The sequence below is a fragment of the Pollachius pollachius genome (genome assembly GCF_949987615.1).
Source record: "Pollachius pollachius genome assembly, chromosome: 11".
NCBI classification, from domain to species: Eukaryota; Metazoa; Chordata; class Actinopteri; order Gadiformes; family Gadidae; genus Pollachius; species Pollachius pollachius.
In genome coordinates, this window is record NC_136944.1 from 15,918,643 (window position 1) to 15,934,072 (window position 15,430).

General features: G+C 41.0%; 1 protein-coding gene across 1 annotated transcript; it reads right to left on the reverse strand.

Moving 5' to 3' along the window:
• Nucleotides 1–6,243: 6,243 nt before the first annotated feature.
• On the reverse strand, nt 6,244–13,696 carry shisa9b (shisa family member 9b; the record flags this gene model as incomplete). The annotated part of the gene is made up of 4 exons (XM_079746042.1): nt 6,244–6,692; nt 7,372–7,503; nt 12,221–12,333; nt 13,176–13,696. The coding sequence occupies 4 exons, from the start codon at nt 13,694–13,696 to the stop codon at nt 6,244–6,246; spliced, it is 1,215 nt and encodes a 404-aa protein (XP_079602168.1).
• Between the last annotated feature and the right edge of the window lie 1,734 nt (nt 13,697–15,430).

Sequence of the window (15,430 nt, forward strand, 5' to 3'; positions counted from 1 at the left end):
AGGTTTTTACCAAAAAAAACAAACTTTAAACAACCATTATTCCGGGCCAATAATTGTCGTTGAGTACATTTTTCAGAGCCATAATTCTGACATCAAAAAGAGCTCATCATATTCGAGCTGGACGCGGATAACTGTTTGTGTTTTTGCTTTTGGACGGGTGAGCATCCTTCACAGGCGACCGCAGAAAATAGCCGGGAGCACACACACACTCCAACTGATTTTGTGTCCAATCCAAATTTGATCAGCTCCAGTCTGCCCCACGTTTGCCCTCTCTCCCACACATAAATAAATATGTATATGCAAAACACACATACACAAACCCACACATATGTACACACAAGCACACAAAGCCTGCTAAAAAATGACAGTGTTGATTGAACAACAATATACTCTATTTTATTAAACTGACAGCCACTGTTTGGACAAAAGCAATGGACTTCACCACGTGCTGGTGAGCATGTTCCACGGAAAGAGTGTGAGCACATTATGCTCTTGGAAATCATAATGGGTCTCTCAAAGGGATTTTTTGCACAAAGGAATTTGGAATTCCCACGTTCACTGTCTTGTCCTTGAATCATTTTGTCTTTTAACCAAAGTAACGCTCCTGGCATGTCATGATCTTTGGTGACAACTCTACGATGCAATATTTATCTAAGGTCAAAAGGTATTCCACGTTTCTTTGTCATTCATTGGAGGTCACCCTCCAGTACACAATAGTATTGTACATTTCTGCAAACTAATCATTCATATGCATCCTTTGAGGCTTAAAAAAGCTTTGGACCGAAGTGTATCCCAGTGTTGTACCAGCTGAGATCCAAAACCCCTAACGAGTCAATTAACCCCATTCTAACCATCAGAATTATAGCACTACGTATAGTTAATTAGTAAATGGGTTATATTTAAATCCAACAATAAGTCCTCTTTGGTCATTTCACAGCCCAGTTTGGAAACTGCTGATAGATCTTTGGTACTGCCCACTGACTTCAGATTTATTGGCTGATGTTTAATTTGCTTTGAAATGACCAGATAACATATTTGAGTTTTTGATCTCTGGGAGCTAAGTCAACATGACATTGACGGTAAACTCTTTTCCACTGTCATACAAAAATATAACATTCATGCAGCATACACACACACACACAAACACAAACACTTACACACACACACACACACACATACACAAACACACACAAACACACACACACACACACACACACACACACACAATGACAATCTCTTCTTCGCTCTTTGTGTCTATCTTGCCCTCTCTCTTACACACACACACACACACTAACAAATATGCATACACACACAACACACCACACACCTCACAGACAAACACTCACACACACACACACACACACACACACAGTGGAAGGAGAGGGTGTGAGAGATGAGCCTTTAAGCTGGAAGTCCCAGCGGAGCTCTCTCTCTCTCTCTCCATTTGTCTGATCTCCAACTGAAAGGCGATCGTATCATCTCCTCACTAGCAGAGTCAGGGAAAGAAACAAACCAAGAGATCTGAGCTGCCGCGAGGCTCCTTCTTGAGCGATACAGAGACCAAAATAAACTATAAAGCTGAAAGCGACATAAAACTATAAGAATGACACACTTGAGTCAGGAGATATAAATATGCAGGGTTTGATCGTTTACTGTTACTTTGGGTTGTTATTGTCCTGTCTTCATATCATCAGAGTAGACTAAAACACAGCCTGTTTGGTTTGCAGTCTACAATTTTCCCCAAGCATTATAGTACAAGTTGTGTAACTTTTGTGGTGCCATAAACACCCATAACGTGTAATTCAACAGTGTAGACAAAATCACATGTGTATTTGGGCCTTTTGTAGTGAACATTAAGATTTTTTACATTTTCTTTGTGAATATTGTTGACACAACCTCTATATTAGACATGTCACTTTCCTACTTTAATAAAAATAGAATGTTTAAAACAAATATTTAGCCTTAATGTTGTGTTGCCTTTTGCCTTCCTTGAAGAGGAAGGAGGGAGGCAGGGAGCAAGAGGGAAGGAGGGAGGGAGGGAGGGAGCAAGAGGGAAGGAGGGAGGGAGGGAGGCAGGGAGCAAGAGGGAAGGAGGGAGGGAGGGAGGGAGCAAGAGGGAAGGAGGGAGGGAGGGAGGGAGGGAGGGAGCAAGAGGGAACGAGGGAGGGAGGGAGGGAGCAAGAGGGAAGGAGGGAGGGAGGGAGGCAGGGAGCAAGAGGGAAGGAGGGAGGGAGGGAGGGAGGCAGGGAGCAAGAGGGAAGGAGGGAGGGAGGGAGCAAGAGGGAAGGAGGGAGGGAGCAAGAGGGAAGGAGGGAGGGAGGGAGGGAGCAAGAGGGAAGGAGGGAGGGAGGGAGGCAGGGAGCAAGAGGGAAGGAGGGAGGGAGGGAGGCAGGGAGCAAGAGGGAAGGAGGGAGGGAGGGAGGGAGCAAGAGGGAAGGAGGGAGGGAGGGAGGGAGGCAGGGAGCAAGAGGGAGGGAGGGAGGGAGGGAGGGAGCAAGAGGGAGGGAGGGAGGGAGGGAGGGAGTTTTAAGGAGTATAAGACTAACTTGTTAAAACTAAGAAACACCTAATGATTGACATCATATTTTTCCTAAATTACAGCCATTATGTTACCTCACATTGAGAAGTCAGTAGTTGGTGAATATGCTAGCAAACGACTCCACACACTCACTGTACTACACTACACTACACTACACTATAGCAACTACACTACAAGTGTGCTTAGAAAGACATTGTTGAAGTTGACTGATGGACTTTGTAATGGGAAAATTATATTTTCAAACAACTACTCTGGAGTGTAAAGTGTTGGAGTTTTCAAGAGCTCAGGTCACAGATATGTCCTTCTGTTTGACTGAACTAGGTTATTGTGTTGCTGATTTTAATTTCCAGTGGGAGCGACTACAGTGGGAGGAAAATATCATTTGCTAATTAAAATAACCTCGTCTCTTGAGATTTTGAAGAAGGCTGCAATGCTTTAAGAGGATCGGTAAAGAAGAGAGAATAAAGGAAAAAATGAATATGAGGTGTCTTAACAAGGCATTTGTAAACAAGCTTTAAGGTCATTTGCAGTGCAAATGCTCCAAGGTAACAAAAGACACAAAGTGAATCAACATCCATCTGATATACCCACATGGTTCACACAAGATGGCAAGATACAAACACAGTTTGTCCCCATGGTAATGTGTGAAGAAATTGTAAATTGCAGGTTCCCAGAAAATCTAGGGTTAAACAAAAGCATTTTGGTGACATTCTGATCAGAATATCAGTGGTGATACAAAGAACTCCTCTCTAACTCAGTTAATCATGAGGCACATCTTTTTACCCATCACTTGTGTACTGCAGTCCAAACAAAAATGTGTGTGTGTGTGTGTGTGGTTGTGTGTGTGTGTGTGTGTGTCTGTGTGTCTGTGTGTGTGCATGCGTGTGTGTGTGTGATCATGAGAGGCTGTCGGTAAACTAAACAAGCAAAGCAAAACGAGCAACGCACTCAAACAATTGCAAGCACAATGTAATCAACCAAAGGCACAAACTAAGCTAACCCACCCTGTGTGGCTTTTTTTGCTTGCCTCTTCCCTCCCTTGAGTGTGTCTTCTATACCCTTGACCTTAAATAGCAAACACACAGTTCACTTGTCCAGACACCACAGACCCTTGGAGGAGTCCACTCATGATTAGCACTTGGCTGGCTAGAGATCTAGCCAATCGATGCACTCCTTCACTTACGCAGGTCTTAGGGAGATAAGCCAGGGCTGAACAGTGCTGCACGGAGACAGTGGCTTTAAGAGTGACAAAAGAGAAGATTCTAGAAGTCTACGGATCAATCTGTGCTATGAGGACTCGTTTTATAAACCAGCAAAGGTTAGCTAGTTTGTACGTGTGCACTAATCAACAGGATAAACGGTAGGCTATGTATAGTTAGAGCAGAGGATCAGTTTCTATTTTAGACAACATTTGTATACATTATTAATGATGTAATCATGCAGTAATTATCTGCATGTACTGCAGGAAACTGGAGAAAGTTCCTGTATTCAGGAGCTGTCCATAGTAGCGTCCCCATGCTTCACAGTATTGCTTTTTGCATACTATATAGCCTAGCGACATGGTTGAATCTTTGAGTTCAATGGAAGTGGTGAACCCAAAGATGATGATGGGGGGAAAGGACAAAATAGTGTACTAATAAGTTATAGGAATACTCATTTGTAATTTGGTATCGGTATCTTCAATAGCATTGATTCAGTCAAGCATACAACGGTCAACACAAGCCTCTTAGAATATCCAGTCCTTGAATCGAGCTCCTTCTCAGATATAGGACGCTTTGGAGAGTCACCAAAGACATTAACGTCATATTGCATACATCCGTTTGGCTGAGAAAAACTTCAATGACGCTCAGAAAAACAAAATGCGCAAAACTATATTCTACTTGTGTCCCTGCCAATAGTTCTGAATTTGGATGAGTAAAAAAAAAGGTGCCAACCGCTTATCTCAACTGTGTGGGGTGTTGGCAAACTGTAATTTTCCTGAATTAACTGACTATATTCCTTTGTAGTATTTAATTAGCATCAGGGGAATTGTCTACCAATATGATAATAAGTCTTCTATAGGAAAATAAATATAACCAAATATGAATGTAAAGGAAGTGTTTGATTGGTTTGGTTGCATACGCCTGCACAGTGATGGAGATTTTAGGTTTTGTGTTTTTCTTAAAGCCATATTTAGAGCCGACCCCCTGTGGTTTAGAGTCTTTGTTGTTCCTTTTCTCCTGGTTCTCCTCCTCTCCATACATTTACCCAAGTTCTCTCGAGACGGTAAATCAAAGGGATTTAGAAGTGCACTCCAATTTGTGTTGAGTTTTTCACTGAAATAATGCGTATATGTATCGTATGCCAAAGAACACATGGAAGTCTGTCAGTCTGGATTTACGCTAATTAGCTCAATATGCAAAGCTGTTTTTATATTTCCCTATGGCTTTTTAGTTTGTCGAGCAATTTGCTCCAAACTTTGTAGAAAACAGGGAACCATACTCATCAGTGTTCATAGTCAAATTTGATTTGTCAAACTCTGGCACATGGGCAAATGAAGTATCCATATTCCTGTTTGTGCCGCTTCCATTTCTGATTAGCCTACAATAAATATCAGAGTGGATTGCACCTTTGTGGATTAAAGTTAAGCCTGATAAAATGTGTAACTCTTAATCCTACGGTACAGATGTTCTGCACGCCTGTTTGTCTCTACACATACCTTCATGCTCCGTCATAAGTTAAACTGGGATATTGAACATATTCTTCAGCAGCTAAAATTCTAATAACTTTCTCTTCAAAGTAACTAAAGAAATGTCATCTGATTTTTCCTTAAAGTGTATGAAATTGTTAGATCTAGTAATTATCACAGTCCTAATGAAGCTAGCACACAGCACATAAAAATTATAATAATTTGATTGGGTTTCCAATGAGAAAAGAGGTGGGAATGAATGCCACTTCCTCTCCATCTGTACACTACGTTCAGCATCTTTGATCCTCATTGCAATCGACCCTCCCTTTTCTATTCATGTCCATTTGCACAGGGAGTAAAGAATGGTGGTCAATAGATTCCTTACATTTGAAGTGTGTAGCAGTCATTATCGCCATGTGTTTTTTGTGTTATGTTGCTCGGACCCAACACAGAGAGGGATCATATATATTAGTTATTAATATGTTGTATTATATGTGTAGTTCTACTGCTAAGTTTCAAAAGAGATTTGTCCAGCCATCTGTTGTCAATCTGGAAGTTTTATTAATTTTGAATAACAATACAAATAGATGATGGTTATTTATTATAAACAACACAATATAGTGTAAATATGAGAATCTCTTGATAAACCAACATAACATTACACTTTACTTGTGCTCTATAATATGTCTACCTATTTACTTGAGATAAAACAAAGTCTACCTTGGCTTGAGCATTCACCGCACTCGAATAAAAGTTTATTTTATTTAAGGAAGTTTGGTTGAGTGATTATTGGTTGGGTTACACTAACAGAATTGCGGCGTTAAATAGACCTTTGAGGAGTGTGGTTCTATGCACCAGTTTCTAAATCTTCGCATCCAGCAAAGCAAACGTCTGTATCAACCGGCGGCCATTTTCTTTGGCTCCATATCGACAATGTCTCCAAGTCAAAAATGTTCAAAGCCTTCGCCGTGTTTTACCTCCAAAAAACAGCCCCAGTACCCTCGGTGTTGCCTAATCGACAAAGAACCAAATCCTTTTAGACGGTCACTTCGGTCTTGCTGTTGGTGACAAAGTAGGGCTGCGGGGGCATGTTGTAGCGCATGTTGAGCAGCTCCTTCTCCGCGCTGTGCGAGTGTTTCTTTTGGGTGTGGGCGTACCGGTGTCCGGAGTGCCTCCCGTCCCAGCCCTTCAGCGCGTCTGGGTGGGCAGTGGACGGACTGCTGACGTTGCTGCTGGTGGTGGTGGTGGTGGTGCCGTAGTGGGCCCCAAGGGAGGAGCAGGAGCTGTGGGTCTTGGAGCTCCGGCCCTTGTGTCCGGTCTGGGCGGACGTGGTGGTGGTGGTGGCGGTGGAGGAGCGCTTGAGGGGGCTGTAGGGGTTACTGGGTTCTGGTTCCTCCATGCCCACCGGCTCCATGGGGAGGGTGCCCTTGGTGGCCCTCTCCAACAGGTGCCGATTGGTGTAATGGCCCTCGTTGCTCTTCTCCGCTTGAAAGGGAAATGATGAAGCATAATCGTTAATTGTCTTTTAAACCTGTCGTATGTCCGTTTTTTTTCCCATTAGCAGCCTCTGGTGGCTTGAGTTGTAGCTACAGTTATAGCTCTTTCATTTTTTCCCGATGGCAAAAGTGGGCCAGAATAAAACGATTACAGACAATTGCTCTGAATGGAGTGACTCACGGATAGGCGCGTTTCATTCTTGAGGAACTTAGTAGGCCTCACAGTATATATCTAGATAAGATATTCAGACACTTAATGAAGTCAAGGCTGCAGTAGAAAAGTTGCATAGTGCAGTTTTAAGTCAATTTGAAAAAATACATGCATAAAATAACGGTTTATAGTTGATTTTGTTCATTAGAAGCATGTTTTTCAAATATGTGAATATACCTGTGTTAAGATTTCAAATTTCAATGCAGATTTTTTAATGATTGCCCCCACTATGTTAGTTATATGGACCACAGAATACAAGTGCTGCACTTCAAGTTGGTAAAGGTATGTGCAGCACTAATACATTTTGAAATCAGTGAATAAGCCAAATAAACAAATACAATGCGTACAATGCCGTTAAGGCCCACTGATTGTATCCTACAGAGCATTCCCATCATCAACCAAAGTAGTGGATGTAGCGGTCCGATTGCATGATGTAAAGGCAGCATGTCCTTCTTACCCACAGCCTTCAGGGTGGCGTACGAGCTCATGTCGGAGCCAGGCCGCTCCTCCTCATAGGGGCCGGCCCTCTGCCCCAGAGCTGGGTAGGGTTGGGCCAACAGCGCCGACCCAGGCTCCACGTTGTTAAACTCTGGAGGATGTGTTGGTTTTCAAGACAAACCTTGTGTTAGTTATTTGACTTTAACACCCCAGCATTGTTTGCTATGTGATAACTGATTGGTCGATAACATTCAGTGGGGGGGGGGGGGGGGGTGCATTATTTTTCGATAGCTGTTAAAAGCTGCCCTTTGACAGTTCTGCATCAAAGCTCTACAACTCTGTCATTAAAAACAACAGTGCCATACAACTCTTGAACAGATGTTTCCTTGACAACGCAAAATGGATGAAAGTTACCAATATCTCTATTATTATTGTGGAATAAGCGGAATAAAACAGTCCGTGGAATCCAGTTCATGGAAAATAATGATATATAATAATGAAATAATTTAGGATGGAAAAATAATGTTCCCTCATCTACTCTCACAAGCAGAGTAGGAAACTAATAGGATACCCCTTCATGGTTTATTCCTTATGTAACACAGACTCAATTAAAGCAACTGACTTGTTAAGTATTCATGTAAAACTGAAATTTTGTGTTTTCAGGTCAGGATTCATTTATTTGGCATAATTAAGCACTCTGCATGATAAATTAGCATGGCCTTGTGTCAACTAGTAATGCTCACCCAATACTTTTTTATCATAAAATGTTTGGTCTAAAAAAAATCGCAAAATCAACATCGCCCACAAGGCCACCGGTAATTAAATGAAATCATCAAATTCCTGGGATATACTCCCCTCTAAACGGATGAAAAGCACACAGAAATTGTGATAAAAGCATAATAATATTGGATTCAAGTGTGTAGGGTCACTTTATGAGTGGTGAGTCTTCCAGGAAGACCCAAACTGGCTGGTCTGAAACACTGTACTTATCTTACAGTACACATCTGCTTAATTGAGGGGTGCACAGCAAATAGACTGCCACCCTGCCTGCGTATTGGCACGTCACCACACACAGATGTTCCCAGCCCTCTCCTCCACTGATTGGTTGAACAACAGGAGGGATGGGTGGGGGTGGGGGTCAAGGCACTAACAGTGTTTGTTCTTTTAGCATTTAACTTTACGCTGTTATTAATGGAATTACGTCACCATGAGCAAACCTATTTTAAACAGCATTTGTTTGTAGCTTTTATGTACTTGGTTATTTATAGTTGATCTCTTAGTTGTTCGTCCTAGCATGGGGGGACTTGAAGGCCTTTAAACGTTGTGATGTTCTTATTTTATCCCGGTAGATCTTGTTTTAGTCTGTCACAGATTGGGAAGGCCTACTTCACTTGTGTCTTGCATTGAAAGACTAGTACATGCAGTATTCAGCGCATAATGTACCCCGCTGAGATTGCAGCATTGGTATGAATACATAGTAATTATATTTTTTTAATCCTGGTAAAGAACAATTTCTGCAACAAAATAGGACTCAGATGTTTTTAGCCTGGAAAATATTAATTAAAATAATAATAATATTAACACATAATAATAGATAATCAAGAACTCACTAATGGCAAAAATCCTGAATCACCGTAAGACGGATGAGTGAGTCCAACTTTTAGTTTTGCGGACTCTATTATCCCTTGGCCAGCAAGTCCATGATCAAAACAGTTGCTTAATAAAGAAATTAGGTTAATTAGGACACTATTTCCCTCTGGTCTTTGAGAAATGGAAGCGCTGTGCTAATTCACTTTTAAGAAAGACCAACACAGTATTGATGATGGTTCATTAAAGAATTGCAAAGGAGGACGTTCAACAGATGCTTCCTCAGCCTGGAGCCCTGAGGTTTATACAGTAACTTTACTTGTCAAGAAGGATCTGCTTACCTGCTTACTATTCAGTTACTTACCAGTTGCTTCAATGCAAAGCGACAGTTATATTTTTATATGGGGATTAGGTATCTTTCTCAAGGACGCCCACACGTATACTATCGATATTGGGATTTAAACTCTGAACCTTTTGGCTGGGAGTCAAATACCCTAACCACCAAAACTGCCCCCATCCCCCCACCTCCCTTTATACTTGATATACATATGAGGTTATTTGAGATTTGTTATAGTAACTATAGCAAAGAGTTTTTATAGTTTAACTTTGTGCATCTCACGACAAAACACGTATGGAACTAAGTAACAATTTGTGGGTGATTAACCTTGGAATGATTGAATTTCTTACTAGATTCCTCTTCCCCTTACTCCTAGCACTCCACTGTCTGCTATGGCTAATCAAGCTCAGAGCGATCGATACACAAGGATCCATACACCGTCTTGATCTCGCCTATGTTTAGCCATATATCTTGTTTTACTTGTTATATCACATCACGGAAGCAATAATCTCAAATTCTGGTTCTGATCCAAGGAGCCTTTGTCCACTTAACCTTACCAAAGTTTATACTCATAGTTCTATAAATAGGAGGCTATACTATACCATACTATACTATACTATACTTTACTCTACTATACTATGCTATACTTTACTCTACTATACTATACTATACTATGCTTTGCTATACTATACTACCATATGGGTGAAGCAATAGCCTTACAAGGGTCTTGAAAGAAGACAGAAAGAAAGAAAGAAGCAACTATTATGACGACAGCAGTCAGCTTGTTAGCAGCCACATCAAAATAAAGATAACTCACACCAATTAAAATGTATAATGAATCACATATTATTAAACGTTTGCAGGGTCTCACTTCAGCCATTGTCAAAGTCACAACTTTTCACCGCCTGCCAACAGAAAGTAGGTCATTTGTAAGGTTAAAGACTCCCCCACCGTCTGTATCGAGAAATAAGTGCGTTAACACTCCAGACACAGATACCTCTCTGGATCTCATAAAAGATTTAAGAGAGTATTTTGGGATCTGCGTGCCCCAAAATAAATGGAGAAGGGCGCGCTTATTTACTGCCAGCCTACTTTCAAGTGAATTGTTTAATCTCCCTTTGTCTTTCCTGTTTGCTTTGTCTTGTTGTTTTTGGTCCCATACTTCTGTTACTGTGTAAAATAGCCTTAATTAGTCTGTACGCCATGTCAGATTGATGGTTTCTAAAGGTAAGTATACTTAGTTTAAATACTTTATTTTATTTGTCCTACTTGATCAGGATTTAAGGACAGAGAGAAGCAACAAATTGATCAATATTCAGAAGAAAACAAGGAAAAACAGACAAAATAACACAATTGACATGTTCAATTCAAATGACATCAAATGGGTATCTCCAATTGTAGTCATTTGGTCAACAACTAATTAGGCCTTATAAGCCTTTTCAAAATCAATCTGTGACATTTGTGAGAATTTCCACACAGATGTTTGATGGATAGTTAAACTCATCTGATCTCAAATTAAAAGTATTGTTTAATATCCTACTTTATTTAATATCCTACTTTATTTAATATATTTGTAAATAAAGTAGTGTTTGAAAACAGTGGGAAGTTTGATGCTGGGCAGCTACAAGTATGGCGCTTTATGCATAGAAACATTCCAAGTCATTGCAAGTTAATGTGCAGATGGTGGGTGGGGCTGCTTGCCTTTCACAATCCCAATCATGTGCATGTAAAAGCTGTGTCAGCCATGTCAAAACCATTCAATTGGTCTCCATACAGTGAATCCCATGGTCACACATTCACGTCAGCCCTGAGTGAGCACGTACAGTTGGCAATGTGTCCTATACTTCTAGGAGTTATGGCTACAGCAGGCTCATAGAGCAGCAGCAGAGCAGCAGAATCTGTCTATCTGTGTCACTGTCGTGTTTCAGTTGAAGTGGAGGCATGGAGGCTATATTTGACACGACCAACACTGGCAGGAGAAACTAGAACATGCTCAGCTCGCAATCCGGTGGTGGTGGTTCATGATTGAAACGTAACTCTTGTGGCTTCACAAATCAAGGCCGCCATGAGGTAATCTGTTGCTGACCTGTAATAACACATGAATGTAAAGTTCCTGCATAGTAAAAACGATACAATTCCACACGATGAAGTCACAATGAGTGTGTACCCTGGAAAAAGCATGTTTTTTACATGTGATTAACATCTACACAGCAAACAGCGTTGCTGCTGGAGAATAGCAGCCTTCTAAGATCAGCAACATAATGAGTCGTTGGATATGGTAACGGTGACTTTTTCTGGGTTATTACCTGAACTGCTACTACTTATGCCTAACAAGCTGTTATGCTTGTCATCACGTGAGTGGAGTCGGTAATGAACTGGTAATTATTCTGAAAGAGGGCACAGCAGTAAAGAGAGCGCTTTTATGTTTAATTGCGTTCCTGTCTTATTAGCAAGCACTCTTCAGTTTAATCCAACGTTGTGCGATAACAGCACTTCAAACTTTTGAAAAAACGAAAACATGAATATTGTTGTGAAAATTGACCACGGTGTTCTGATAATTATTCTGGTCCTCACTCTTTACACTTCTGGAGATTTACAGTACACCTCCCGTTAATCAACATGAATCAGACTTAAACATACTGTGTGAAAGTGTGATTAAGGCTGCGCGTTAGAAGGAGTTGAGGATGTATTGACAATTGACAACAATATTTTTTTTTCAGTAAACTATTTGTTGTTGTTTGTATGTGTATTGTCACCATGTCATAGATCTTCATCTGTTCCACTCACAGTCCTGACCTTAAAGTGTTGTCTATGGTACTTACGGAAAATATGAAAATACAACAATTTCCCACCATTTACACATTGCGATATACATCAGGATTCGAGTAACGTAATAAAGCTTCTTCCACTCTTTCATTATTGTGTGTCATGAACCGGTACTTACGGAGGTGGTTCACCGTGGTTCTTGTTGCTAAGTTCTCATAGTGTTGTCCGTAAAGGCCCATAACATCACTGGGGTCAGCTGGGGCCGGGTGGCGGATGACCTGGGCTAGGACCCTACGGGACACACAGCACACTCTGAGACCCCTGATCGAAACGTAAGCTTTATAATTCATAGATTATTGATTATTTTGGTTGTAATAAGGGGGTGAGTTTGACTTATCCAAGAAACACACTGTCATGTACGCTTTATCTCGCCGTTTACATGGTGAATACACAAAATTGCCAAACGATTAATGAGTATCTGGATTCTTTGCTATCGCCATACTTTAATTGTCAGGTTGACAATCGGAAAGGAATGGCAACATCCTACAGAAGGCGCTATGTAGTAATCACCAATAGTCAATTAGCATTAATTATGTTCGGCTGTATTTGGCCACGTTCATTTGAACAAAATAAATGGCGGACACTGACCGACCAGTAGATCATGAAACCCTTTTGTATTGTGAGACCACTGCCGATTCTCATCCTTAAACATATCTGAAGTGAACCGTCAAATTCAAAGTCAATATCACAATATCACTTTTTCCTGTTTTCATGGGCAAACCCTTGAGTCAAACCAGTCCCGAACACATGTATATTACCACTTATGTTTACTTTATAAAGCAAATGCTAGCTGGCCATTTATCACATTCTGCCATATTTATCTTTATCTTTTTTATATTTATATTTATCTGAACCATGATGAATTGACGCTATGAGCACCTGTCTCTAGTTCTCATATTTCAAAACAATTACTGCTGGAGAGACATAAAGGCAGGTGTGTGTGTGTGTGTGTGTGTGTGTGTGTGTGTGTGTGTGTGTGTGTGTGTGTGTGTGTGTGTGTGTGTGTGTGTGTGTGTGTGTGTGTGACGGGGGGGGGGGGGGGGGATTTACTACCGCTCCATAGGCCTCCCTACCTTTGCATATGATCTCTTTGTGGTCGACGGGTCTTCTCTATAGCAAGCCTTGTGAAAATCCCAGCGAGCGCCAGTATAGCAACGAGCCCACATATGATGTACACAATCAAATTAGTTTTATCCTTTGAACTATCCTGTGTCACCGCCGGGTCAGCTTTCTTTGGCGGGGGTCTGCCAGTCATCATCCACGGAGGGGTGTCATAGTTTTTGCAAGTACTTTGGTCCAGTCTGGAGCTCTTGAACGCACAGCAGAACCTAAAGCCACAGGTCCCGCAGCAGTACAGGTAGCTCCCCGTCATGCACACAAACGGCGGGTCCCACTGGCCCATGACATCGTAATAACCGAGACACTTATCTTCCGTGTGTGGGCTCTCGGTCATCTCGTTTTCATCCTCCTTCGAGTCGTTAAACTCCGACTCCATGATCAGTCCGTCGAGGGTCTGTCCGCCGGGCTCGCCTTCGGCGTCGCACACGAAAACTTTCACCAGAAAGTAACCAAATAGCAATTCCGTTCCCCTCATGGTGTATCCTCGCCTATCTCTTCTCTTGGATCCGAATGAGAGCAGATGAAAAACGTTGAGGACGAACATGAAGCAATCTAGAGAGTTGAAACACGGCCATCTGTGAAAAATAGCGTGAAGGTTCCCCGAACTTCTGCGCGCGCTCCTAATAAAAGACGCGAAATAGATAATTGGCGAAATACTTTTAATGAAACCATCACTGACTTCCTAGCTGATTGGGGGTTTGGCTGCTTCACTCTAGGCAATGAGGATGTTACAGAGCTGTTCAGGGAGAGTGGTAGACAGTGGAGACCCCAGTTATTGAGGGAGAGCCAATACAAGGATGCTGGAGAGAGAGAGCGCGCGCGCGCGCGAGAGAGAGAGAGAGAGAGAGAGAGAGAGAGAGAGAGAGAGAGAGAGAGAGAGAGAGAGAGAGACACACACACACACACACACACACACACACAAACACACACAAGCACACACACACAGATACACAGACAGAAAGAGAGAGAGAATTATATGCTCACGCACGCGTGAAAGAGATGGAGGCTATATCATCAACATAATTGACCCAGAAACATTACCAAAACAGCGGGCCTCTGTTTCTGCACACAACACACCTTTTCAGAAAGTATAACCCATCCACATACAAACACATTAGTGTACAACCTACATTTATTTTTATTGAATTGTCAGATTTCAGTAAAACCTTTTAAAGTAGAGTAGTGAAGTTGGGCCAAGACCAACATTATCGTATTATATATGCTATATAGCATATATAAAGCCAAATGGCTTTTATTTGATTGTTTGATTTAACCTGTATGTATTCAGGAAGTCTCATTTAGGTTTGGCACCTTTTGCAGATTCATTAACAACCCATAACTTACACAGGCAAATAACATGGACATAAACAATCAATAAAAATATTAGCTGTGATGGTGTTTAATGAAATACAATGGACAATTGTTAGTTATAATATTTTGTAAATGCCTTCATTTACAAAATATGCCTGCGGAGATACAATTAAACCAAAAGATATTGGAAAAATATGGTTTCACACAAACACATCAAATCCCACCACGTGGTCAAAGTTATAGTCTTGATAATAGCCTACTATATCCAGCTCTCCCATTTTTAAAACTTTCATGATATTGAGTGAAAGAACATAGAGAATATTTACACTCACAATAACCCCAACAATTGTATTTTGAAATTAACAAATGAACAAAAAACGTATTCAGATGTGATTCATGAAAAGAAAATTGTTGCATGTGAGATGGCATGGCGAAGCCTATGAAGCTCTTTTTTACACAATTTCCTAAAAACCTCTGTGAAAACGTTATCATTAAGAAAGCACAATGGCAGATGTGTAAAAGGTAAACGTTTGTTATAATGTTAGAAAGGTTTGTTTTATATTTTTAACCTAGCATGGTGATCAAAACTCTGTTAAATTAGCTATACTGTAACCCATACGCTGTGTGTTCACACCATGACTAATTACACACAATAAACACTATTTGAAAGACCCGGTCATGTAGTAGCATTTGACTGAAAGATCAATTGTGTATTATATATTTTTGTTAATTTGCCATACAGAAATGGATAAGCCCTCGATAAATGTTTTTTTTTTTATAATCAAACTACCTCGTGTTAGCATTCATGTTAAGCAATGAACCATGTTGAACTTACATTGTAAAATGATAATTGTGCTGTTGTTGTTTAGTCTTTTAAATAGGACGCAGAACCTTGACA